This window comes from Dipteris shenzhenensis, chromosome 5, assembly GCF_047967505.1.
Source record: "Dipteris shenzhenensis isolate YYH24624 ecotype China chromosome 5, Dip_SZ_1.0, whole genome shotgun sequence".
NCBI lineage: Eukaryota > Viridiplantae > Streptophyta > Polypodiopsida > Gleicheniales > Dipteridaceae > Dipteris > Dipteris shenzhenensis.
Genome location: NC_141600.1, coordinates 51,466,349 through 51,494,276, shown reverse-complemented (window position 1 = coordinate 51,494,276; position 27,928 = coordinate 51,466,349). Strand labels below are relative to the sequence as shown.

Below are 27,928 nucleotides of genomic sequence, written 5' to 3'. Positions count from 1 at the left end.
ACTTCTCTCATAGGGAAATGGTTGCCGCATCTGTTTGTGGATACTTCATGGGTGGATGTTGTGAAGTGGTTTATTGACGGAGGGCAAGGAGTTGGGGTTGGCTCTTGGGCTGGTTTGCCTTGGTATGAGAGATTGTTTTCTGATTTTCCCCCAAAGATTGTTGGTTTGGATGAGAGATCTTCTAATTTTCCCTAACAAAGTTCCAAGACGTTTTTCTCTTCCATGAGCATTGCTCCAACGTCCTCATTTGTGTTAGATCTAATAGCAGCCGCTGTTAGATCTTGGCGTATAATCTCCTCTCCCAATGATTGACCAGCCCACAATTAATTTAACAAGCCCACAATTAGTCTCTTAGTTCATTTAGAGAACAATTTTACTTGGGTTACACTCCCGAAGGCCTTACACGTGGGGGAATGAGCCATGGTCAGACTTTCGTGGGAGGAAAGTCCTTGGAATTTGGCTCGTGGCCTCTGGCGACTCGCCATATTCCAAGGACTGTCATGCCAGGAGAGTCCTCCCATGGCCGATTCCTCTATACATCAAGGCCCAAGGTTGGCCAGAATTCAATTTGGACCGTCCGATTGAAAACGATTCTTACGCAGAAAAAGCCATCGCCCAAGGAAACTGCCTCCAACCGACACGTGTTAGTCTCACTCGGACCGATCAACGGCCTCCCTCAGGGCGATGGGTGAGACTACTAGTCTCAGCGGCCTGAGAAATGCATGTGGTCGGCATTTCCTGATGGGGAAATGATCGGAACTGGCGGGTCTACTGGCCGCGTGCCGGCCGCGGCAGCGGGAAATGTGGGGGGGGGGCATGTCCCTAAGAGCGAGAGGGTGCCAAAGGAGAGGAGTGGGGGTGGCGAGTGAGCAAGGAGTAGTAGTAGAAGAAGAAGAAGAAGAAGAAGAGAAAAAGGAGCTTAATAATGTTGAATTGTGAGTCTGAAATGAGCAAAGTGGCTATGGCGCAGCACCTCTCCTTCTCCTCCTTCTCCTTCCTCTCTTCTTCTCGCTGCCTTCTTCCCCCCCTCTCTCGCCATTCCTTCCCCTCCCATCTCCACCTCGCTCGTTGCTCCTCCTCCCCGCAACATGGTCCGTTCCCCTTTTCCGCCATCGCTTTTCTCAGTCTCCATCATTCTCTCCCATGTCGACCAGAAACGCCAATCTCTAGCTCATAGATTACAAACAATCTTGCATCGACGTTCAATTTTCAGCTTTTGGCTATTGATTTTGGGCATCGAATGCTTCTGCACTCTCTGTGGTAGTACTTCAGTGGCTGGCTGCGTTAGGAATCCGTGTCCCCGAAGGGAACATTCACTGGCTCATCGTATTTTCGTCCCTTGCAGCAGAAGAGAAAGGCAAGCCTTCTATCGGATTCTTGGGGCTTGGAATCATGGGCTCGGCTATGGCGAATAATCTCATAAAGGCCGGGTATAGTAATTCCCGTCGCGCTGTACTCTCACCAGGTCGGGCGATATTGAGGCGCCATTGTCTCAATGTAAATGACATCCGTTGTCCTGTGTAGGTTTGATGTGACCGTTTGGAATAGGAATGCCAGCAAGTGTGAGCTACTGGTCGAGCGAGGAGCAAAGTAAAGTGGAACTACAGCCCAAGACGTTTGAAATTCCATCGAGCACAATGTTAGGCCAGTTGAGAGGAAATGCGTTCAGAAGATTTACTAGCTAGGAAATTATTTATGGGTAATTTGGACGCTCTAACGTGGTCTTCAACACTGGCAGCCGCGGTACGTCGCCGTCCGAAGTCGCGTCCCAGTGCGATATCACGTTCGCTATGCTCGCCGATCCGGTTGCTGCGGTCCCGTACCTTACCTTCCGATTCTTTCGCTATACTTCCTTACACACGGATGCCTTTTGCAGGAATGACGAAACCTTTTGTTGCTTTTTTTTCACAGGTGGAAGTAGCTACGGGAAAGTTTGGGGTGGTACACGGTTTGGGCCCCGGTAAAGGGTAAAATCCACCTTTTGTAGTGAGCAGGCACAATTCTGGAAGTCTTGCCTGTCGAGTACTTGTTCGAAGCATCTTTTGCAGAATAGCCATTGCTTGACTTTGTTATGTTGATTATTAAGCTAAAAAATGTAGCCTTGTCTCTACGAATGATGCGGCTCCCACTGGCTCCCCTTGAACATGCACTTAGTGGACGGATGATATTTGAATACGTAGAGGGATGGCATTTCAAGCCTTTTGGCTTGTAGGTTTTAGTACTCCCTCCATTTCTGAAGATTAAGGATAGCATTGCAGTATGGTTGTCTTTGTGATCTACATCAGCCCATGATAGTGTGCTGGAAGTTTTAAGGTAATGCACGCCTGGTGCAAAGTATTGTGACCCTGCCAAAATTGATCAGGCTTTTAAAAATCCTTTATAGACTCCAAAATGTGTGCATAGCTCGTGGGGTTCGTCTGCTTCACAAACCTTCTCTGGCAGCTAGACTTTTTCGCCTTGATGTAAAGCTGGTTGTCCTTATGAAGCTGGAGGATGAATAGGAGATGACTTTGATGCTGAGTGGGATTCTTCGAAAAGATCATAATGTCATGAAGAAAAACAAAAACACTCTTGCCTATGAGGTTCTTGAAGACCCACATCATCTTCTTGAATGTGTCTGGTGCTCTTGTTACTCCAAAGGGCATTACCACACACTTGTATCGAAGAACATCTGAACTTCTTTGAGCCATATAGCTGAATCAGCAGAGTTGGATGACATCAGTAGTTCTACCAGGACAGCTGACAGTCAGCCCTGTTCCTAGTCAAGTCACTTCCAGGATGGATGAGCCTATAAAAGGCAGCTAGTCCCCTCATTCTTCATGATCAGCTTCCAGCCTCTGCAGCTCTTCAAGCGAAGTCAACAAGCAACCCCTTCGCAGCACGTAAGTGAGAGGATAAAAGCAATGGTCAGCCTTTCTTCACTGAATCCTCACAGGAAGGCTTCAGCCTTCATCTACAATCGTATTCACTAGAGCCTTTTGGCATCTATACAGAAATGTGCTACAGCCGGATGTTACTCCTTTACATGTTATGTTGGAAAGGTCACCTCCCCATTTGTAAGCCCCAAATGAGGAGAGCATGGTGGAGGGAAACCTAGGGCAGGATATGCCTAGAGAAGAGAGAGGGAGGGGGACTGCCACATGGGCAGCACCTCACAGCAACTGTACGGGCTGATGGAGCTGGCAGACATGGCGCAGACACGGTGGGGGCAGCAGGAACCAAGTCAGCCACTAGATGGAGCTGGTAGGGCTGGTTGGAGCAAACCAGGCCAGCAAGAGGGCTGCAAAGGGGCAGTCCCCTGCCCTTAAATAGGGCTGAGGCTGGCTGGTCGGGTGGCCAACCTGGTCGGCCAGCACACAGCCCCATAAAACAGGGCTGCTGTGTCGGTTGGAGGGCCAGAAAAGTCGGCCAGCAGGCTGCTGGTCGGTGGGTTTTGTGGGGGCATCTGCCCTATAAAAGGGCCCCTTTGGGGCCTCATATCACATCCAGCAGATCAGCAAGAGCAGGAGCAGCCGGAGCCCCTTCCTTGGGCCTACATCTAGGAGGCAAAGGAAGAGCAAAGGTGCTGCAGACTTGGCTCTACACAGGGCTGAACCCTAGGTTGTCTACAAGTGCAGCAAGGTGCTGAGATCTGGACAGAGAGTGTACATATGCTGGAGATGGAGCACACGGGCTCAGAGATCTAGAGGTATCCGGCAGATAGTAGAAGAAACTTGTGGTAAGATCAGAGGACCACATTGGGTGGGACTCTGGATCTATGGTTTGTATTGTGTCCATAGCTTTGGACGAAAATATATTGTTTTGGTGGATTCTACCGATGGGTCTATGAGACTATGAAATCCTGGTAGTAAGTACTAAGTACAACATAGTCATGTTAGTGGTCGACTACATATCAATCTCATCATCATCATCATCATCAGAACATCAAGGTGGATGAGGCAATGGGGGCATGAAATCGGCAATAGAGTGCTGTCGGCCGCTCACGGGTGCGGCCTTGTGATGTCTCATGGTCATAGCTTTGTGCCTAACAAGGGCTACAGTAACCCTTGTCGGCTGGGCTCCGACTCTAAACAGGGAGGGGATATCCCCAAGTGTAATCTGCTGATCAACTCTCTATCTGAGCTATTGAGTCATTGGCCCTGGGTCACGATCATGTCGAGGCCTTGTCTCGTGGGGGTCCATGTGATCTGGTAGGAAGAACTCCATGATAGAGCTCTGAGAGGGATCTATCAAGGAAGAAGTCTGCTCCTGTCTCCGTGATCGAGGTATCCTCTCACGGTGCATGACCACCTCATGAATGAAGCCTGCCAAGCATCTCTGGTCTAAATAGGAGAGGAATCATGACAAAATCCCATACCTATCTCTGAAGAGGTAGTAGAAACGCCCTCGGATCTCATAGTAAATAGGACACTTGAAGATGAAGAGGGGGATGCAGAGCCCACATGTAGCACGGAAAGTGACCAGAGCACACTCTATTGAGGTCTGCCCTGTCACAGCTTTCCTCAGGGGAAACCGTCCGAGATGAGGGGTCACCTTGAACTTAGCCCAGCAGGTTTAGAGATCGAGGAGACCACGTCCCCCTCTGCCACCACAACATGAGACGCTGATCCGAGACATTTTCGCTGCTCACAGATGGGAGACCACGGGGCTTTTGAGCTTGAGTCTCAGCTCTCAGCATACTTCTACTCTTAGTTGGCTGCTAGTCTCTGGGCTACACCTGATTTTACTCGAGCTATTGAGCTCTGTAGAGTTATGAGTTCATCAGTTTATGCTCTCAGCAAGGGCCTTAGCGCGCCCTTTGCTCCAGCCCACTGAGGGTTGTATGAGATCATCCTTTTTGGTGTACTTTGTACCTTGTCCCATAGGCCCACGAAACCTTCCGCGGACGTTAATACATCTCTCTCTCTCTCTCTCTCTCTTCCCACCCTTTCCCACATACACACGCACCTATGCATGCACACACACATCTGACCAAATTTCAACTACGGTTTCATTGCATCTTTTGTCGGAGTCAATGCGTGTTGCTTTTAAACCTCTGAGCTCAACCTTGCCCCAGTCTTGGGCAAAATGGAGGTCTGGTGCCCATAAAGCAACCCCATGGATAGCTGCCAGTCTGCTTAAGGAGTAAATAGGAGCAGTCTCTTATGTGGGACTTCGAAGTGTGCTTGGAAGTGCTAGTGTATAGTGGCGATGTAGTGAACTGGCAAGTAGGATTACTGAAAAGGAGACTTAGGTTGTACATTTCGTTTGTGGGAATTCCCAGTGATTGTGCTCAGAGGTGTCAAGTATGGTAGTATGTAAGACTCTCTTGGACTTTGTAATCTAAAGGCACAGTGTGTATTACATACTCTCATATGGTGTATTGAATGCAGGTATGTAGATGTGTCAACTGTTGATGGGATAACTTCAAAATCTATCAATGATAAAGTGAAAGCCACTGGTGCTCTCTTTTTAGAGGTAGGTGTTTCTATCATGAGATCACTTGATCTCTATTGTTTGACCTTGTTTGCAAGGAGGTATTAACAAATTTCACAATCTTTCATTAAATTACATAATGCTTCAGCCTTCTGTGTAAGCATACTATTTAATAAGCTTTTCAAAAGCCGACCCATATACATTATCTTTAGAAGGATCTAGTTGCAGTGACGAAGCTGAACTGTTCTTGTTCTATATGGCTACGAAAAATACCTCAAATCTAGGTGTATGACTTTCTTTGCTCTGGTACAGGGTAACTAGAAAATGTTTCAATTGTAGAAGCATCTAGAAATGATTCTGGGAAAAGCATTTCTATGAACCTTAAAAACAGGTCACTTGTGCACAAAATGAGAGGACTCTGATCTTTTTTTTGTGTGGATGCATTGAATTGTGTGTGTTTGCGTGTGTGTGTGGAGAGGGAGAGAGAGAGAGAAAGAAAGAAAGAAAGAAATTTTATTAGAGTCTTCGGAAGACCGATGGGTCTATGAGACTGAAAGAAAACCTGATACAAATCACAGTAAGGGTGGAGCTACTGAAACGAGCATCATCACCCTTGCTGAATCCTAAGTCTGATCATACATAATCAAATACATCTGGATGTAACAATGAAAAGAAAATCCGTAGTGAGTGAGGCATATGAAGCTCAGTGTACCTCGGTGGTGTGATGAATCCCTCCTCCGAAATGTGAAGACAGTAATCTTTGTAGAAACTCAGCTTCATTGGAAGCTCCCTCAGCTCCAACCAGGTTCTAAAGGTGTGTAGCTGCAGGAGATCCTCTCGAATGACGTGGTTGGTATGTGGCCCAATCGGGATGGTGGGTGGGAGTACCGGAGGGGCATCTAAACTGTATTGAAAAGAAGGTATCCTATCGATGTGGAACCCTAGTCTCACAAACCATCTGTGAGTCTGTGCATACCAGCATCGCTCGTCTCTATATGCTGCCAACCTCATGGAGGAATCGAGAGCCAACCATGGCAGCCTCTGTCTCCCCGATGTGCAGTCCCCATATGATCTAACCGGTGCAGATATGTGATGGTCTGAAAGGTTGCATCTAGCTGGAGTGGAGAAGCACCAAACTCGGCCTGAATGATGGATGTGGTACAGACGGTTTCCCCTGGATCATCCGTTAGAGCATGAGGATCTGCAAGCGCTCCACCCGTGTCCATTCTATCTCTGACATGTTAGGCCCCCAACAAGGGCTGCCACTGGAGACCAAAAGGTCTATGGGACAGCAAGAAACCCTCTAGTACATTTGCTTTAGGGAGAGCGCATGGCAGATCCCAAGGAGTGCAAAAAGCAACCCTCATTATTTTAGAGTGCCTACATAATAGTCTGAAAGAGTAAACAGCCATACATCAGTTTAAGACTGAGAGTCTTTTGGTTTTGATTTAAACTCTTTGATTAGGGCTACGCCTTCACGGTAAACTGCCCATTTTCAGTTGACTTTAAACAAATTAGCCTTGACTTTAGCTAATTCAGTTGCCTTGTTCTTGAATTGAGCCTGTGTAAGCTCTTCTGCTGTCCATACTTTGGTACCCTTCAGCTTGTAAGATTGTCGAAGAAGCTTGATCTGCATATCTTTTGACTTTAGTGTAAGGATTGCATGACCTTCATGGTGCATAATAGAAGTTGGCCTGGAGTCGTCATCATCCTGCTCATCATCATCCACCCATTCAATGTTGGGCAAGCTTGCTTTGATCTTTGTCAATATTTCACGAGATGTGTCCTCCTCTTTGTACCAATCTTGAGAGAGAGAGAGAGAGAGAGAGAGAGAGAGAGAGAGATGATATGATATGATTGTATTAAAGTCCTTTTGAGACCCTTCAGGATCTATGGGACTGGTGACCCCTATTAAACTAAATAGTGGTCAATTACATGCATTTGAAAAATTTCTCACAAATCTTTCTATATTGTGAGTATTTGCTGAGCTATTTTATGTGCTAATCCGAGAACTTTGCTGCAGTGCTTGCAATAGATTCTTCAGATTATTTTGACTGTCTCCATGATTCTCCCTGATGTGTGCATGTGCTCGACATTTCAAGAGCACGTGCTGCTCATCTTGTGTCTGCATAACCCTTGCTCTCTTGGAATCCTGCCTGGGTCACATAGATCTGCCCTCCTCAACTTCTAGAATATGTAGATTAAATGTCTTTTAAGTATTGAAATGTCCTCCCCTAAATATTTCTGCATTGCATAGCTGTCCATCAGGTTAATTTCTCATTTGTAAAACTGCATTTTTGTTCCTAGGTCATGCCATATCTTCTGTAGCATTTTTTGTGTTACTATGTACCTGATTTCAACCAAGCCTTCTGGTATATCAGCAGCCTTTATTCCCCATAGCTCCATTCATTCCTCCCCATCTTTGTACTAGCCCGTGGTCTTAGTGGCCTCCATTGCTTTGTGTGGTATCCGGTGTGCATCCATCTTCTTAATCTTGTTGAGGTACCCCAGATATTGGCATAGTGCTTCGCCCTCCAGTGGTATCATATCTGTTTTAGCTAGTAACATGGGATATGGTGTCTGTGCCTTTACTCCTATGATAGAGCGTTTGTGCACTGTTTCTATTCTTTTTCAATATGCTGTGGAGAGCCTGGGTTGGGCATCCATAGAGAACCACTGTTTGCACAAGCATAGTATATAAAATTTTTCTCATCTCCCAATTCCACAAATGTGCCTTCCTGCATTTACTTTGGAAGATGCACAGTGCCTTAAAGCCCCGCAAACTTCTTTGTTCCACACATTAATTCTATTTGTAATTGTCTGTAAAACCAGTCCTAGGTATATGTATTTGTATGAAGTGACTGTTTCCAAAGTCTCTCCTTCGAATGTGAAATTTATCTGCTTATTTCGAGACCCAATCACCATTACTTTGATTTTCACTATGTTGACCTGCATTTTTGAATATTTGCAGAAATTACTCAATGCATCCAAGTGTGCTTGCATGTCACTCTTGTCTTTTGCAAAAAGACCACATCATTCGCAAAAAATGAGCAATAAATGCATAACCAGCAACGTGGACTTCTTTGCTGTTTTTTGTCATCCTATCTTCCAGCTCATCTGTGAAGAGACCAAAGAAAGTTGGCGGCAAGGGACATCCCTGCTTGACCCCTATATTGCCGCTTATGATGATCTTTTCCTTGGAACTGGATCCATCTACAAGTGGCTGTGCTAATTCAGCTAGTCTCTTCTCGTAAAGTCTGTATGTAGCTTCTTTGAGTTCTAGAGGGACTTGAAGCTTTTCTAGTCTCCCCATAGTTTTTTATGTGGTACTGTGTTGAATGCTTTCTTAAAGTCTACAAAGTAGCAATAGATATCCTTTTTCCTATTCTTTGCTCCCTCAGTTGCTGCTGTTATGGTGACCAGATGATCCACCTGGAGTGCTTGAGACGAGACCTGCCTGTGATGGTGCCCTAACCCCTTGTGCCTCTGCCCATTTGCTGATATTTTGTTCAAGAATGGTTCCGTATAACTTGGCCATCAGCCTTCTCACCATGATGGGCTTGTATTTTTTTGCCGTCTTGCTGTCCCCTCCCTTGTGGATTGGTACAATCCTGCTTAGTTGCCATTCTGGTAGAAAAGCCTCCTCTAAGGCCTTATTCATGATCAAGGTAAGCATTCTTTGTCTTTTTCCCACCCCGTTTTAGCATTTCAGCAACCAAACCTTGGGTGTCTGGGGCCTTACCATTTGTTAGGTTTTTCAACCCACTCTCCACATCCTCTTCCATCATGGCATTGTGCAGTTGCTTTGATAGAGAAATCATGAATGACTTTTTGCTCTCCACCTTTCTTGGATAGTTCTTTAACAAATTGTATCATTTCTCCCCACGATCCTTTCCTCTCATGTTGATTGCTGCCATGTAGTTTTTGGAAAACTTTAAGCTCCTCGAAACTTCTAGTTATATTCTGAGTGTATATGACATATTATGCACTCAAGAAACATGCATGACATCATGACGCTCATAATTTTTATTACAGCTTGTGATTTTGGGTTTGTTTCAAAAAACTTATGTATCTTTACTTTGCTTGCCAATTTTACAGATACCCACGCTATTTAGTAACAATCTAGTGAAAGGCTATATATTGAAAAGATTCTTATTTCAGGAGCCTAGATATGTTTCAGCTGACTGTATGCTCCATATTTCAGCAAGTCCTTTTTTGAGTCGTCTGTCTATGCATAAGTAACTCTTCATGGTCCTCTGAACAGGCACCTGTGTCCGGATCAAAGAAGCCCGCGGAAGATGGAACTCTGATTTTTCTGACAGCTGGTAAGGCCTTTCAACATCTAGCAAATTTTTGGTGTACTTGTCAATCAATATTTTTGAAGATATCCCATGACTTCGGAATGATGCTGGTGCTTGCAATGATTGTGGTGCTCATTGCATTGTTATGGTAATTCTTCTCCAACAGTTTCATCAAAAACTCTTTTGAAGTTACGCGTGCACACACTTTTTTTTTTGGGGTGAAAACACACACACACACACACACACACACACACACACACACACGCATGATATGATATATGATTCTATTAAAGTCCAAGTGAGACCCTCCAGGATCTCTTGGATTGGCGATCACTATTACCCAATAGTGATCCCTTGCATCCAATGAAAGAAAATATTACAAACTTTGCTATGTACTGGGTACTTGTTGGGCTAGCCTATGTGCTAGCCGTAGTACCTTGGTGCGTTGTTCCAAAACATCTTTTAAGTAGCTTCCTAGCTTTTTGGCTGGTGCTCCAGCAGATCTTTTAAATTATCGCTGCCGTCCCCATAACCTTCTCTGATGTGTGCGTAGGCTCTTCACCTTTGAAGTACATGCTGCTCATATTCTACCTCCCCTCTTGGGCTGAATTTGCAGATCCTTCCTTCTTTGGGGATTCTAGGTCTCGTCCACACTAGAGATCAGATGAATTGGTTTTGGTTTTTTTTTTTTTGCAAAAAGAGACTTCTATTAAGTAATAAGTATTAAAGAAAACCGTTAGAGCAAGCTCCATACGAGATACACCATGCAATGCATGAAAAGCTTGAGCCAAAAAGAAAGGATTGGGGCTAATAGTGCCATCTCAATCCGGTAGAAACCTTCGAGAAAAAGGCAGAACCCCTCCAAACTCGAAGAAATGCAATCCTCCTAGAAGAGGCTGCCTATGAAGGGCCTTGCATGCTAGCCCATATGGCTATCAAAGTGTGAACCATGTCAGTCCAAATACCCGTGAACACCTGTGATGGGTGTATCTGGGTGCCATCCAAGGCCTCTGTACATCTGGCTCTCCAAATGTGCCAAGAGGAAATGCTAGCCAAAATCTCCCAAGAGAGGTGTCCACTGAAGCATGAGAAGCTGTGAAGGGAGTAAGTGGTACATCCCTAAGAGAGCAGGGTTCTATCACCTGCCAGCGGACCGAGAGTGCCCAAGAAGATGGCTCACCCTCATAAAACACCTGGGGCCCAGTAAGGGATAACCATGCGACCGAGCCCCAAGTCATGAAGAAAGGAAAAGTATGAAAAATGCTGAGTATCCAAGCAACCCCTTTCCAAACAGTCCTCGCCTGACTGTAGTCCCAAAGGCAATGTCGCACTGACTCTCTGCAGAATGACAGCGAGGGCACGTGGGATAAGCCCCAAATCGTGATCTCCACAGGTTCACTGCAATCCCTCCATGATTAGAAAGCCAAAAGGAAAGAGTGATCTTTCTAATCCTGAGGGATTTCCAAAGCCTCCTCCAGAACTTCCTATGCAAATTTGCGGTGATGAAGAAGCTGTCCCAATGGGGGGCTCTGGAAGGAATCCAACCCCTACTGCTCAGCTGAAATCTCCTGGCATTACCAACCGTGAAACGAAAGAAGGGAATCCCCCCCTCTCGGTGCCCATGATCTATCCACTCCCACTCTCGTGGGTCCCACTGCAAGCACCTGATAGGTGCACCTCCATATAACCACAATCTCCAGACCCCCAGGGCCAAGAGTAGAGGGTTGGGGTCTAAGTACCACTGCAAGCCTGCTCCATGGTCCACAAAACCAGCAATCCTGACAGGCTGAAAGGCAACCTCCAGAAGAATATCATCCGTGGATCTAGAGAGTATACCTCCATCCCCAACGTCAAAGACCAGTGCATCTTCTCCGAGACTGCGAAGAGCGATCAGCTGTAGAGGAACTGCTGTCCTCGGAAAAGCTCCCATCCAAGTAGTGGAAGTAATAGGCATCTCAACTGTCCATTCCATCGGGATGGCTGCATCTATCTGCTGAATCGTGCGTGCTATCCCTTTGAGGTGACTCTCAGACTGTAGTCTCTGATCCTCAGGTAGCTTGATAAATGCCTTCCAAGTGCCTACTATGTAGGCGGGGCCTCTCTCCCATCTAGACCACTGCATGTAATGGGAAGTGCCCAGTGGTCTGCCATGCTCATCAAGTATACTATCGTTCCAAATGATCGGCTGCCTATCAATCTCTTTGAGGGTAGAGGGTGGAACCCTTCGAAGAGTGTTCCTGAAACTCCCCCAAGCTTTCAGGATGGCAGTCATGAGAGGAGAGGCAGGAGATTTGAGAGGGGCGGAAGTAAAAATCCAGCGAGGGCTGTCCACCCTATCATCTCCCAAGGTAGGTGTGCAAGCCTGAATGCGTCCAAAAAGAAATCCTTCCAAGGTTCCTGCCCAGGCATGAGTCCCCTCACCACCACCTTACAAAGCAATGCCCTGCACTGCAAGTCCGGGTCAATGATATTAAGGCCCCCTTCACATGTAGGGAGAATAATGGTTTTCCAGGCCACCCTCGCTGCAACATCTACCGTGCCATCAAGTCCACTCCATAAAAAATTCCTGACTGGTCTAATGAGCTGAGTGATGCAATCCCTAGATCGGCACTAGCAAGAACACACAATCCAGGCGGTGGCCAAAAGAACCTAGTTCACTACCACAACTCTAGATGCAAGGTTGAGTTTGGCTGAACTCCAAAAAATGAGCTTTTTCCTTACACTCTCCAGTACTGGGGCAAACTGCTGTGCTGGAGAGATGCCCAATCCTACCTGGCATCCCAAATATCTGACAGGTCACGGGAACACCCCTCTGAATCCAAGAAAAGCCAATGTCAACTCCCCAGCCTGGAGTGTCCTCATCACTGATCCAAAAGCCAAAGGATTTATGCTAGTTAATGTGTGCCCCTGCAGCTGAGCAAAAGATATCCAAGGCTGTCCGGAAAGAATCAAGTGACCGCGAAGAGGCCTCAATAAAAACAGCAGTGTCATCAGCCAACTCAGAGTCAAGAAGCTCCTGCTCCTGTCTCAAGGGCAATCTCAGCCCATAAAGATCAGCCTGAGATCTAAGGAAGATACTTATAGCTTCTGCCACAAAAAGAAAGTGGAAGGGGGCTAAAGGGCATCCCTGACGAACTGACGTGGAAATGTGAAACCTGTCACCCCTTACCCCTCCGATCAAAACCTGGCTGTGGGCTGATCTGTAAAGGGAGGCCACCCTTCTAATCCATGCATATGAAAATCCAAATCGTAGAAGAGTGCCCTCAAGAAAACCCCAATCTACTCTGCCATAGGCTCTCTCAAAGTCCAAGAGTAGAACTGCCAGCCTTTGCCTGCTCTGCATAGCCCACTCTGTGGCTTCCCAAAAGGAAAAGATATTATCAAATATGCTCTTGCCATGCACAAAGCCTGTCTGAGTATCATGGATGAGGTCTGGAAGAAGGGGCTGCAATTGGATGCTGATCGCCTTGGCAAGGATTTTGTAAAGAGTGCCCAAAAGAGTGATGGGTCTCCAATGGGTTACAGAATTCCTGTTGCCACCTTTTGGGATAAGGTGTATGAGTCCCTCGGTCAGTGAGTCAGGCATCTCACTTGAGTCCCAAATGCCCTGCAGGGCTGAAGTAATATAATATGATCACCTTTCATATCCCAAAAGGCTGTTAAAAAAGATGGAGTAAGACCATCGGAACCAGGGCACTTGCCCTTATGAAGGGTGGAGAGGGCAGTCCTGAACTCTGTGTTGGTAAAGCGTGCATCAAGTGAGCATATCATCTCTGGTGTGACCAACACAGGTAAACTCTGCCAAACTACATCTCTAGCCACATCTCTGGCCTGTGTGTCAGGATCTGCAGAAAGAAGGGAGGCATAAAAATCTGTCGCTAAGTACATGACGGTATCCAGATGAGACTGCAAAACGCCGTTAGAGTCAATAAGCTGCTTGACACTCTCTCTACTATGTTTGGGACCAAGTGTAGAGAAAAAGTATTTATTAACTCTCCCTCCCATCTGTATCCAAAAGGACTCTCGTGCATGAAAGGCATACTCTTCTCTCTGATCAAGCAATGTCTGCAAGTGAGCCCCTGCTGCAGAAAGGCGCTTCTGTATCCAAGCATCTGAAGGTCGTCTCTGCTTCTCCCTCTATAAGGTTGCCAACTGCCGACAGATACCAATCTCCCGCCTGAGTACCTCACCTCGCCGAGCACTAGCGACAGAGTGATAAAAGTCGCTGATACTGACAAGTGCTGTGGCCACATGTGAAGGATCGGCCACCCCCCCTGCAAGTGAGAAACCCAGATCTCCAAGACTGCCTCTGTGAGAGTCTCATCTGTGTATAAGGCATCGAGGATCCTGATAGTGTGAGAGTGTCCTCTCAGATGGGGCTCTGAGATAGGCAAAACTACCGAAAAATGGTCGGAGGTGGAAACACCAAGTGCAATGCAAACTGTCCCCCCTCTATCAAGAGCCCAGTCATCCACATAGAATCTGTCAATCCGAGCATGGATATGTATCTGCACCCTACGGTTCGACCACGAAAACAAAAGTGACTGAGACTGAATATGAAATACATCATCTGACCAAACATCTCTGCCACTGAGCCTGAACAAGAAGGCATCCCAAGCTGCTCTCTCGAGGGAATGAATACCACCTTCTCTGCCCCCTTGCTTATTGGATGGTGCCTCAACTATGTTGAAGTCACCTCCAATAATCCTCGAATCTGCAATGTCAGCCCACGAGAGCAACTCTTTCTAAGAAAGAACACGGTCCCCTCTGTTGTTCGGAGCGTAGAAGTTGAGGAAACCAACCTTACGTCCGTCAATCAAAAGTAAAATCCACTGGGCCCTGGAGGGGGTGATGGTACGGTGTCCAATGACCAGAGGGAGAATAGAATTTGAAACTGATATGCATGTACCTCCTCTTTTTCCCAAGGCAGGAAGCCAAAAAGTCCGGCCTGAAAGCAGCTTACCTGACTTGGAGCAATCTCTGGCATCTAGTTTGTGTTCCTGAAGAAAAGAATGTCTAAGGAACCACGTGACACACCTGGATGGAGCTGATTCCTGCTTAGCTGTCTGCGACGGCGATGAGGGATGCCGCCCAATCCCTGTATAATCCAACTGGCTATCCTCATCGACGGGAGGAAGCGGGTTGGAATATCTTACCTAACCTGGTGGCGGAAAAAGGACCCTCCATCGGAGCTGACCTCCTGCCATACACACGAGGTCCAAGGGGAGGAAAGTCCACAGGTGAGAGTGAGAAAGATCTCTCAATAGGGATGCTGATAACTGGCTCTTCGAAAGTGGAAGGTACAAAATCATCATCTGGGAGGTCAGAGAGCTCCTCAAGAGCGGAAAAGGAGTTCCGCTGAGCTAGTCCTGGGGAGGGGGTCCGAAGGATTCCTATCGAAGCAAGGAGAGAATGTAAGACCCCCTTCCCTCTATCCACGGAAGGAGGCACCTGTTTTGGGTCCTGAACAAGATGTGCTGCGAACGAGGTGCCAACAACCTGGGCTGCTGAGGGAGGTACAGCCTAATCCTGGGGTGAAGTGGAAGAAGGCTTCTGAATACTAGGCTCCAAGGCATTAGTCTCCCGAGGCTCCAAGGGGGTAGCCTCCGAAGCGGTGGAAGAATGATCTAAAGTAGAGGGCCTAACCCACTGTGGGTCAGAGGTGGTGCAGGGTGCAGGAGGGACTCAAGCAACCCTAGGAGGAGGGGGAGCCCGTGTCTGAGGCGGTGTCTGTGGAGCGGTAGGTCCTGCTCCTGCTCTTTGTCGTAAGCTAGTAGGAGCTGGTTGCTTTCTGGGCCTCTTTTTCTTCTTTGGGCAATCTCTGGCGAAGTGCCTGGAGGATCTGCAAATCCTGCACTGGTCCTGCCGACCTGCAACCTCAAATCTTTGGTGGAAGAAGGACCCATCGGGTCGCTGTAGCATGATGTGGTCATTTGAAATATCAGAGTCATGGACAATGACCCTAACCCTGGGTACCCCATCCATCCTGACCGCCTCAGTAGCTGAAGAGGGCTCACTAGGAAGAGGGGGGATCTCTACTACCACACCAAACCTCTCGCCAATAACTAAAAGAAGCCGGTGATAAACTGAGGGGAGACCAGGGAACCTGATGAAAACAAAAACTCCCTACTTGTCCTCTTCAACTGGGTCAAAGTCCAGTTGAAAGGGAAACAAAAAGATCCTCTTGTAGCCTAGAAATAGAAACCCATCCTGTAGCAAGTCTCTCGTGATGTCTGGGGAATCTAGGCACACCTGAAAGAAACCTTGTCCCAACAAACGAACATCCTTAGATGGGGGGCGAGCTCCTGGGGAAGCGCCACAAGCATCCAATCTCTAGCCTATGATTTGGAGGAGTGTGAACCAAAGATGTGTGCGAAGAGAATTATGGAGCACTCATGCTTCAAGTCCTCTTGCAACTGCTGCAGCTCGTCTTTTGAAAATGTGACGATTCTCGTGGCCGGTATGTGCGGTAACGGATTGACTGAATGGGTGCCCATTCGTCAATTGAGGTGGGGAAGGCCGACTCAAACACAAAAAAAAAAACTCCGTCCGCTTTCCCGATGCCCACGAGACCCCCAAAAAAACGGGGGTACACCTGAAGGGAGAGAGTGAAGGAAGGAAGGAGAGAGGAGAGAGAGCAAGTTAGAAGAAGAAGACCATTTGGCCCTAGAGGAGTAGTAAGAAAACTCTACTCTGCAGACCTCGAAGTCATGTAGCTCTAAACGTTCGCACTCTAGGTAGTCCTGAAGTCACGAGGACCCTAGGTCCTGCTTCATGAGTTTCTTAATGGATGCAAGATCCCGACGCAAAGCCTGCTCCCGCTCCTGAAGAGTAGCTCGCCGTCTCAGTGCCTGGCTTTGTAGCTCCTGACTACTCTACTGAATCCGCTCAGCCACCCATGTCGCCCACCTTGACTCCAGATCTCTACCCCTGTTGGACGTCCTCCTCCTGTAAGAGAGCATTCGGTATGCGGACCCCCTTTTGGGGGAATCCACGGAGGGGCTGCTCCACATGAAGAACTGCAAGAAATGCTGGTGAGTGGTCCAACATTGTGGTACCTGCTATAATGCCGGTGGACCCGCCCTAGCGTAGAGCACAGTTGCCAATATAGAATCTGTCTAGATGCTCTAGCAGGACATCATGCCGTCTCTAGCCAAAGGAAAAGCGCAGGCTGTCCGGAAGTCTGGTAAACTCTAGCTCCTGCCAAGGGTCCTTGCCACTAATCGCAAAAATGAACTTCTCCTAGGTACTCCTCCCCCGCTGGCATTTTTGCTAAAGAGGCTCTTCCCTGATTGTCCTCCATGAACTTGAGGTTGTTGTCCAACAATCCATGAGTCCGCCTTTGGGAGGCAATCCGTGAGCCGCTGCCAGAAAGTCGGGCGGTGTTGCCTGCAAATAGGTGCGTACACGTTCAGGATACCAATCCAGGCCTATCTTACCTAAAGGCCCATCCAAACTGCGCGGCTTGGGATTAGCTCACCTTGCATGAAAATCTCCGGTGCTAGCGCCTAAGATACTGAAATGCAAACCCCACCACTCCTACCAACTGCTAGGGACCAAATCTCTGGGCCTCTCCCCGGGAGGAGATTGCGCGGCTTGGGATTAGCTCATCTCGCACGAAAATCTCCGGTGTCAGCGCTTGAGATACTGAAATGCAAACCCCACCACTCCTACCAACTGCTAGGGACCAGATATCTGGGCCTCTCCCCGGGAGGAGGCGGTGATGGCGTGCCACGTTTGCTGCTGAGAACATATGCTTCTAAATCAAGAGAAAATCATCTAACGTGCCTACTAGAGCCCGCTGCAATTCGTGGCGTAAAATCAAGTACTGCGGTTGGCTGCTGGCACGGTTATGAAGCCCATGCACATTCCAACTCCACCATCAAACTCATGGAGATGAGACGGTGGTGAACAAGCGCTCTAGGAAGCCGGATTTTAGTGATTTTGCGGAGGGTTTAGAGGGTGAATAATCGGTATCTCTGTGCCGACGAACTAGTGTCACAACTGGCTCAATCCCCACTCTCCGAGCCCAATATTGCACGAAAGAAACATCTACTTCAAACATGTCGGTGCATTGCTGGAGCTTCCAATAGTGAACTTGTGAAAAAACAGAGATTGTTGTAACTTCAAACTTGTTAGAACTTAGAACTTAGTTCATGATACATGTTGATTGTTGAGGCATCATTCATGGATAATAGATGATACTAGACAGATCAATCATCATAGGAATTTAGAATCATAGAAGCGTGCATGATGTTTCAAGTATAGATACTTGTATTATGTATAATTTGCACTCTATTGATAATTGTATTATGTATAAAAAATAAAATTTCATACATAAATTGTACCATATTGCCGTTTCTTCCGTTTCCATTCCGGCGGGGCCCGAAAACTCCGTTTCCCTGGTTTTTCCTGTTTCCATCTCTTCCGTTTCCGTTTCGGCTGGCAACTATGATCAGTCCTAGTTCAGTGGCTGTGAATGGATAAAGCGTTGGAGAAAGGGCCGCTCGAAACGTGATGGCATTGCTGGCTGGTTGACGGTCAATGGCAAGTGTGGACGATGGCGCAGTTCCTGATGTGGGCTCGAGGGCTCAGTGGCTCTCTTGGTAGGCGGTCTGTGTTGGGGTAAAGGCACATTGCCACCCTTTAAAAAGTTATGACACCTATGACTGTCTTAAGACAGTCATAGGGTGAAAGCCTAATCCTAATAAAACCTATGAGTTTGTGGTGTGGCTCAACACTTTACACACCCACACTTCTTGTGTCTCCCTCTCTCTCTGTGTCTCCGTTGTCCCACTCCCTCTCTTAGTACCTCACAACTGGTATCAGAGCCTCTACCTCTCCCCCTCTCTCCGGTCTACCCCTCACTCTACCTCTCCCCTCGGGCCTCGTGCCCTCAACAGCGAGCAGGACGCGGCGCGCGAGCAGGGCAGCAGTGGCTAGGCCAGGGCGCAGCAGGTGCGCGACCCGCCGCGCGCAGCAGGCGCGCACGCAGCCACAGCTGCAGTAGCAGCTAGCTGCTGCTAGCTGCGTACCGCACAGCACCGGCGGCCGCAGCCTACCAGGCGCGCGCAGCACCGGTTGCGTGCAGCCCGTCGATCGTACAGGTACGGCCATCCGTACTGACTGTACGGACGTCGTACAGGCAGCCGTACCGTACAGACGTGGTCGTACAGACGTTGCGACTGGAGGTATAGGTCGGAATTTTTTTTTGTGGATTTCGTGCCCTCGCAGGTACAGGGTACAGCAGGTACCCTGCGCAGGTACAGGAGGTACAGCAGGCACAGAAATTTTGTTTTGGGGAAGAAGGAAAAGAGAGCACTCTGCTCTTCATTCCCGGAATTTGTTCAGTTCTAAAACTGTGTTTGAGGTACAGCAAGTACACTCGTGTCCCTCGTGCTTGAGGTGACTATTGCCACAGTGTGTGGTGGTTGCACAGTTATTTTGTTTCGGGGAGGTCAGATGCCTTGAGTTTGCAGAGGGCTTTTATGCTTTTGCTGAGTGCAAGTCTCAGTTTTTGGGTGACAATTTCAAAGGGCTTTTGCCTAGAAGTGTATGCAGTGTATGCCTTGAGGCAGTGTGGAGCCAGGGTGCCCACATTGGTCTTGTTTCCGCAGTGTATTCAGTGACATTTCTTGCAGGTCACATTCTGTGTACGACACTTTGAAAATCTCAGTTGAGCCACGCTTGGCCAAGGCGCATCGAGTTCACTCGGTCCCTAACTGTCCATCGTTGACAGTGCTCAAAAGATTTTCTCTTCAGTGCTTGTACGTTGGGATCTGTGTTGTTACTGTGTACACAGGGCCGTTTATGCATTACATTGTCAGGTGAAAGTGCCAGGAGAGCGCTGTATTTTGTATGCTACCTCAGTGTTGAGGGTGTTTTTTCCCCTTGGTACAGGTGTCAAATGAAGGGGCTTTTGCCCAGATTTTGCTTGTGAGCACTTGAGTTACTGTTTGAGAACTTCAGATGCCTTTTATCCCCTTGGCAGAAGGGTGATTGTTTGATTTGTCCCATTCTTTGTTGCAGGTTTGTGACAGGCTGAGGTGTTTGGAGCCTTTTTCAGTGGACAAAACAGTGTATGACAAGTGGTTTATGCATATAAAATCAGTGCAATACCTCATCTGAGGTGGGAGAAGTGTCCAGGACAGCAGTGTTTTGTGCTTCGTAGATGATGATGCATTTGTAAAGCACTTGTGGAACAGCTGCAGCATTCTGAAGTTACTGTTTTATGCCTATTTGAGCACGGTACAGTGTGTCAGAAGGTACAGTGACTGGAGGGAAAATTTTCTGTTTTGCTGCAGATTTTTTGACAGTAAAAAACAGCACTATTGTGAGTGCTCCTGGCTCTTGATAGAGCAGGTTTTCTGAGAAATCAGAATTTTATTTAGTCATTTTTTGACTTACAGGGAGTCAGGTACTTTCCTTATCTGATATGGCATCAGGGGGAAGTGAATCTTCAATTCTGAACATAAAGAAATTGGAAGGGGCACACAATTATGCATTATGGGCAGAACAGTGTTTGAATGTACTTCTGCTAAAGAAGATTTCTAAGCCCATAAGGGTGAAGGGTGTCAAGCCATCTGGGATGTCAGATGATGAGTGGGAGGAGCTTGATTTGTCCGCTAGGGCTGCTATCATGCTTACTCTCAGTGATTCTCTTGTGTTCAATGTTCAGGCTGAAAAGACCTCTTATGGTCTATGGCAGAGGCTAGAAGAGTTGTATGCCCAAAAGAGTTCAGCCAGTAAGGTTTATTGGTTGAAGAAGCTTGTCGATCTTCGCACGAAGGAAGGTACAGCTATGACCTCACACTTGAGTGAGTTCAATGCCATCTTTACACAGCTTATTGCACAGGGATTGAACCTTGATGAGGAGTTCAAGGCTACTTTCTTGTTGTGTACCCTCCCTGAGAGTTGGGACACTTTCAAGACCACCCTGTCTAATTCAAATGTCACTCTTATGTATGCTGATGTGCAGAGCTCTCTCCTTATGGAGGAGATGAGCAGGAAGAATAATATGGGCAGCAAGTCTTCCAATGCTTTGCAGGTACAGGAAAGAGGTAGGACTCAGCAGAAGGGGAGATCTGCTGGCAAGTCCAAATCCCGCAGTCAGTCCCGTGGCAAAAAAGATATTGAATGCTTTTACTGTGGCAAGAAGGGACATGTGAAGTCTAAGTGCTTCAAGTTTATACGGGATCAGAAAGCCAAGAAGGCTGAGACAAAGGATGCAGGCAGTGGAAGCAAAGGCAAAGGCAAGGCCAAGGCAGATGACTTGGATGCAGTGAATGTTGCAGCAGAGGACAGTGACAGTGATAGACATGATGTTTTATGCTCTTCTGCTGTAATTGCACATACATTGGTTGTTGATGGCCATGACATGCACACCTGGCTCTTGGATTCAGGTGCTTCTTTTCATGTTACTCCTCATAGGGAGTGGTTTACTTCCTACACAGGTACTCATGGAGTTGTTCACCTTGGGAACAACTATGCATGTCAGATTGCAGGGATTGGCAGTATACAGATAGTATTCCCTGATGGACGCATATTTATGCTTGATGGTGTTCGCCATGTGCCGCAAATCAATAAAAATCTGATTAGCACTGGCTTGTTGGATGACAGTGGTTACCACACCACATTTGGGGATTCCAAATGGGTGATTACTGATGGCCAGGTTGTAGTGGCTGAGGGTTATAAGAGTGATACCTTGTACCCTCTTTATGTTTCCAGTGTAGGTAATCATGTTGTTGCCATAACCGAGCTGCCGAAGGTTTCACTGTGGCATAGCCGGTTGGGACACATGTCCGTTAAAGGAATGCAAAAAACTGTCACGTTTGGGTTATCTGCCGTCTCTTTCTTTTTCAGATTTGCCTACTTGTGATCATTGCATATTTGGCAAGCATTCTATGACTCCTCATAAGAGGAGAACTCCCCAAAATAGAGCACCGCTTGATCTAGTGCACACTGATTTGTGTGAGATGCCACAGCTATCACTAGGGGGTGCAAAGTATTTCATTACTTTTATTGATGATGCCACACGCAAAGTGTGGGTCTATTTCTTGAAGCATAAAAGCGATGCCTTAGATGCTTTCAAGAAGTTTGTCGCTCAGGTTGAGAATCGGACAGGACGCAAGCTGAAATGCCTCAGATCCGATAATGGGGGTGAGTATGTGTCACATGCTTTTGTACAGTTTTGCGAAGCTAAGGGCATTAAACAGGAACTCACAGCCCCTCATAATGCATCTCAAAATGGTGTGAGTGAGCGGATGAATCGAACTATTCAAGAGAAAGTTCGATGTATGTTGTCTTATGCTACATTGCCCCATGGCTTTTGGGCAGAAGCCGTGCAAACAGCAGTTCACATAATTAATAGGTCGTCGAACAAGGCTTTGGAGTTGAAAGTGCCAGAGGAGGTGTGGTCTGGCAAGCCACCTTCATATAAGCACTTACGTGTGTTTGGCTGCGAGTGCTTTGCTCATATACGCAAAGAACTGCGCACCAAATTGGAGCCAAAGTCTTTCAGATGCATCTTCATGGGTTACGGTGACGAAGGTGAAATGGGGTACAGGTTATGGGATCCCGTCAAACGGAAGATTATACGCAGCAATGATGTCATCTTTAAAGAGGATAGTGTACACAAAGAACCCGTGCAACCTGTGGAATACAGGTGGGTTGTTTATGATGATGTCGGACAGCAAAGAATGCCCATTAATATGCAGCAGCAGGCTGCTGTAGATAACCCTGTTCAAGAGGGTATACAGGCTGAAAATCAGCCAGACAATTTTGCCAATGATGCACCACTGGATATGCCAGCAAATGGGGCTGTAGAACAGCCAAATATGGTGGTACAGCCACCCGTCATGCATGATGAACAGGCTAGACAGCAGCCTAATCCGGAACATTTTGTTAGGAGGAGCATCCGTGTACAACGGCCACCTGACAGGTTTGTTCCAGGAGCCAATAATGTGGCTGATTTTATCATGCTGACAGATTGTGGTGAGCCTTCCAGCTTCAAGGAAGCTATAGGAAGGACAGAGAAAAGGAAGTGGGAGAAAGCCATGCAGTCAGAAATGGACTCCCTACTTCAAAATGATACATGGGACTTGGTGCAGCTACCTGCAGGCAGAAAGGTTTTGCCATGCAAGTGGGTTTACAAAGTCAAAGTGGATTCAAATGCTTTACCGAGGTATAAGGCCAGATTGGTTGCCAAGGGATTTAAGCAGGAGAAGGGCATTGACTTTGATGAGATCTTTTCCCCTGTAGTCAAGATGACTACTTTGAGAGCAGTGTTAGCTCTTGTTGCTCATGAAAACATGGATTTATGTCAGATGGATGTAAAGACTGCTTTTCTTCACGGAGATCTTCATGATGAGATCTACATGAGTCAGCCAGAGGGATATGCTGTTAAAGGGAAAGAGCAGCTTGTGTGTAAGCTCAAGAGGAGCTTGTATGGACTCAAGCAGGCGCCAAGAGAATGGTACAAGAAGTTTGATGCCTTCATGCAGTCCCAAGGGTATCATAGGTGTGAAACCGATCATTGCTTGTACACCAAACGGGCAAAGGATGGCAGTTTGATGCTACTCATTCTATATGTGGATGACATGCTGATTGCCAGCAAATCTCAGCAGGAGATTAGTGCTTTGAAGAAGCAACTGCATAAGTCTTTTGACATGAAAGACTTGGGTGATGCAAACCATATTCTTGATATGCGGATTATTCGTGACAGGTCCAAGGGACTTTTGTTTCTGTCACAGAAGGAGTACATTGACAAAGTACTATAGAGGTTTAAAATGGAGGGGGGGAAGTCTATTAGTACCCCGTTGCCTCCACATTTAAAACTCAGCAGTAAGGACAGCCCCAGATCAGATGATGATAAGGCTGAAATGGCCAAGGTTCCGTATGCATCTGCAGTTGGTTCTTTGATGTATGCCATGGTTGCCACTCGTCCGGATATTGCTTTTGCGGTGGGAGTCATCAGCAGGTATATGGCAAATCCAGGCAAGCGGCACTGGGAAGCAGTGAAAGGCGTCTTGAGGTATCTCAAGGGTACCAAAGACTTGTGCATATGCTATGGTAGGCAAGATGCATTGGTGCATGGTTTTACAGATTCAGACTATGCAGGGAATGCAGATAACCGGAAGTCTACTACCGGTTATATTTTCACATTTGCAGGAGGTGCTATATCATGGGTGTCTCGGTTGCAGAAATGCGTTGCACTGTCAACCACTGAAGCTGAATATGTTGCAGCCACTGAGGCTTGCAAGGAAGCAATATGGCTTACTCGGCTGGTGGGAGATTTGGGCATTACAGGAGATATGCCAGTTTTGCATTGTGATAGTCAGAGTGCTATCATGTTGGCAAAGAATCCGGTCTTTCATCAGAAGACCAAGCACATAGATGTGAAATACCATTTCATCATGGAAGTACTGGAAGACAAGCGACTTGAGCTTGTGAAGGTGCATACTGATGATAATCCTGCAGATTTGCTCACTAAGAGCTTGCCTACAGAGCGGTTTGCACATTGCCGCCACCTCATGGGATTAGGATGAGACCATTCTTATTTTATGGTCTGGTATACAGTAACTGTATATTGCTGTAATTTTTATTCTTTTCTCCCCTTTAGGCACATTGGCCTTTAGGTGGGAGGTTGTTGGGGTAAAGGCACATTGCCACCCTTTAAAAAGTTGACACCTATGACTGTCTTAAGACAGTCATAGGGTGAAAGCCTAATCCTAATAAAACCTATGAGTTTGTGGTGTGGCTCAACACTTTACACACCCACACTTCTTGTGTCTCCCTCTCTCTCTCTGTCTCCGTTGTTCCACTCCCTCTCTTAGTGCCTCACAGTCTGTTGCTCGTGGTGGCCACAGCCCATGAGCTATGGCGATGGGCGCACCTCACATCTCAATGGCAGCGCAAGGGGCCGCGAGCACAGCTTGCCCCCGCTGAGAAGGACTCGCACGTATGTGCAGCACCTCCACGTGCCCGATGGCATGAGCAGACCGGGAAGGAAGGTGGGGGGGGGGGGGAGACGCGGGTGCAGCTCGCCACTGAAACACGTTTCAGGAAAAGCCCCAACCAGGGCAACACCTTTCGATGAAGGAAGAGCAAATAAATGGCTTGCAGAGATTAGCTTTTGGATTGTTTAGTAAAGGACCAACATGCAAGCATCATGAACCTCTCTTTCATGGTTGCCGTTTTCTGATTCCAATGTGGAATAATGCCAGTGGAATATTCGCTGGTTGCATTCAAGGTAGACTTGATCTTGGTTTCACTATCCATTTGAATATTGGTGCATTCCTGCTACTGCTCTGGGTGGTGGGGAGGGCTGCTTCTTATTTTAATCACCATTGCTGGTTGCTTTCAAGGTACACTTGAGCTTGCTTTTACATTCATTTGGAATATTGGTGCATTCCTGCTACTGCTGTATTGCATTGAGTGTTAGTCTCCAGGAAATGAATGCTAATTCGGTCTATGTGGTGGTGTAGGAGACAAGCCTCTGTATGAGCAAGCTGCACCCATGTTGGATGTAATGGGAAAGGTGAGATGGCAAGTTTGTAGAAGATTAAGGGGATTCTTTATTGTACTTTTTTTCTTGTAACTAAAGAAAGCGGATGTTCAGTCAAGATTCTACTTGGGCAATGTTGGAAATGGTGCAGCCATGAAACTGATAGTCAATATGGTTATGGGAAGGTCAGTAAAATTTTCTGCCATACAAACTTTATGAAGTGTACATATTCAGACTATACTTTGTGGTTTGCTGCTTATTGTACATGTTTGGGCTCTCCATGGGCTTCTATGCTTTCTTGATTGATTAGTTTTCCTGTGTGAGAGACTGGGTTTTGAACATTTTCCACAGGTTTTATATCATTTATCTATGTATACCAGCAGATATGTTTTTGGTTTACATGTTTTATATCACTTGTCTATGCATACCTGCAGTTACTTTTTGGCTGATATGTTTTGTACCTGAGACTAGCTAAGGTTTGCGAACTTTTTTCCAGAGGGAAAATTTCAGTTTGCTGCATGTAATCTCCAAACCATTTGCTTACCTGGGTGGGAAGTTTAGGATTGTTCCTTATTCCCAGCCCTTAGACACAAGCCTTGGCATTATACGTTGGTGCTTTTCTGCTCCAGGTTTCATGCTGTTAAGATTTTGGTCTGCTTGCAGTACATGCAGTGGTGTATTGCATAGAATTACAAAAATGGGTGGAAAAATAAGCATTCTTTGGTGTGTTATGAACTGTGTTCAGGTGCATACATATTTATGACTGTAAACTTTTCTTCTTCTTGCAATACATGCAGTGGTGCAGTGCATTAGCATTCTTGGGATTCTGTTATCTTCTGGCCAAACTTACAAACTGTGTTAGGTGCATACATATTTATGACTGTATTGTGTCCTTATTCTCTGCTTCGTCCTCCCCACTTGTGTTAAGTCTGTCAAAAATCTTATGAGACATCTGCTGCCTCTTTTGCTGACCTGCAACATTTAATGTATATTTGTCTTCTTCTGCAGTATGATGGCTTCATTCTCTGAGGGTCTTGTGCTGGGAGATAAGGCTGGACTGGACCCAAGCACCATAATTGAGGTATCAGGAAAGGATTTGTTGGAAGGGGGAGATGTTATGTAAATGTGGAAGGGTTGTTGTGATATATTTGTATCAGCTGATTTGCTTGTGAATCTTGATAGGTTTGGCAGAGGTTATACCTATGGAAGGGGCCATGTTATGCAAATGTGGAAGGGTTGTCATGATATATTTGTATCAGCTGGTTTGCTTGTGAATGTTGATAGGGTTGGCAGAGGTTATACCTATCACATTTGGAAACCTTAAGCTTATTGTAACATGCATTGTATTTTTCCATGTGAGCTTGTCAAATTGGCAATTTGGTTGGTGTGTCATAGACTCGTTTGATAAGGACTCTGTCATGTTTTTTATGAGGTGATGTGTGAAGGGGATTAATACCATTTTAATCTTTGCTGCCAGCACCTGACACATAGTAGGGCTTGAGTCTTAACTCCTCTCTTGTTGTTGGAACCTGGTCCATTTGGAGCCTTTAATGAAAGAGATTTTCAGATTGAGAGCACATATTTGCTCTGAAGTTTTCTGAGGACCAGCCTGATGTCTATAGTCATGGATTATTGGGGATAAATCTTAATACTGACATTTTCTTTCAGGTAATATCACAAGGCGCAATAAGGTCGCCTATGTTTGCAACGAAGGGTCCTTCCATGGTAAAAGGTAGCTACTCACCGGCATTCCCTCTGAAGCACCAGCAGAAGGTACCTGCTACTCCATTGCTGGTGCAACGATTTAGCATTTGTTTCTTTATCTTTCAGAAACTTGGTCTGCTTGTAGACAGCATTTCCAGGTAATGACACAAGGAAAGTGACCCTAAGTGTGGTTTGAATTACAGGATTTACGCCTTGCACTAGAACTGGCCGAGTCAGTTTCTCAACCAATACCTGTTGCAGCAGCTGTCAATGAATTGTACAAACGGGCTAAGACTACAGGTCTTGGGGATCAAGACTTTTCGGCAGTTATTGAGACTGTCAAAGTAAAATAGACCTGCTAAAGCCCTCCCTTTCAGCCTCGTGCCAGCTATAACATACCCCAATGAGCTATGCTAATTTGTCCGTATCAAGTTTTGTCACCCATTTATGGATACAGCTGTGGTGAATGCTGATGTGGAGAGAGCACCCTGTCAGAAACCTGTGTTCACACTCAATTCAAAAATCAAAGGTGAGTCAGGAGCTGTATTCTACAAGGGCCTAAGCATGGACAAATGATATGCCAACGAAACCATCTTTGGATCAAAAGCAAGTATTGCATGCTGCGATATCCCAGTAAAATGGTTGTAAATTTTTGAGAGGAAGCCAGAGTCGCATTAACTCTTTGGTTCTTGAATTTAAGTCAAAATGCTATGATGAAATAACTGTTAGGGACAGAACACTTGCATGATTTAAGACCAGTTTGCCATGAAGAATCCAGCAATCAATGGGAGGAAAACATTGCATCTTAAGAACCAGGTCAAAAGTTTATGGAAGGTAGAATTCTATTATTGTGATGCTTCTACCTACACGTAGCTTTAAAATATCCTTTTATTGGCTCTTATAGAGGTGGGAATGGCACTTCAATCAAATGACATTTGAATCGTTAATGTCTCGGAGTATGTTTATCTCATTGTATCGTAAAACGATAGCTAGTAAATATAAA

General features: G+C 46.5%; 1 protein-coding gene across 5 annotated transcripts; it reads left to right on the top strand.

Annotated features, from left to right (window-relative positions):
- The first annotated feature begins 843 nt into the window (after positions 1–843).
- On the top strand, positions 844–27,928 carry GLYR2 (glyoxylate reductase 2). 5 transcript variants are annotated; one of them, XM_087374717.1, is made up of 12 exons: positions 844–1,091; positions 1,349–1,430; positions 1,525–1,639; positions 1,739–1,814; positions 1,912–1,967; positions 5,373–5,457; positions 9,680–9,740; positions 25,202–25,254; positions 25,336–25,406; positions 26,230–26,302; positions 26,890–26,994; positions 27,129–27,928. In XM_087374717.1, exons 3-12 carry the CDS (start codon positions 1,551–1,553, stop codon positions 27,276–27,278), a joined length of 819 nt encoding a protein of 272 aa, XP_087230843.1. In that variant the 5' UTR covers positions 844–1,091; positions 1,349–1,430; positions 1,525–1,550; the 3' UTR covers positions 27,279–27,928. The 5 variants fall into 5 exon arrangements, with proteins under 5 accessions (XP_087230843.1, XP_087230841.1, XP_087230842.1 ...); XM_087374715.1 differs by having other exon boundaries at positions 1,346–1,430; positions 1,525–1,590; positions 26,890–26,953; XM_087374716.1 differs by having other exon boundaries at positions 1,346–1,430.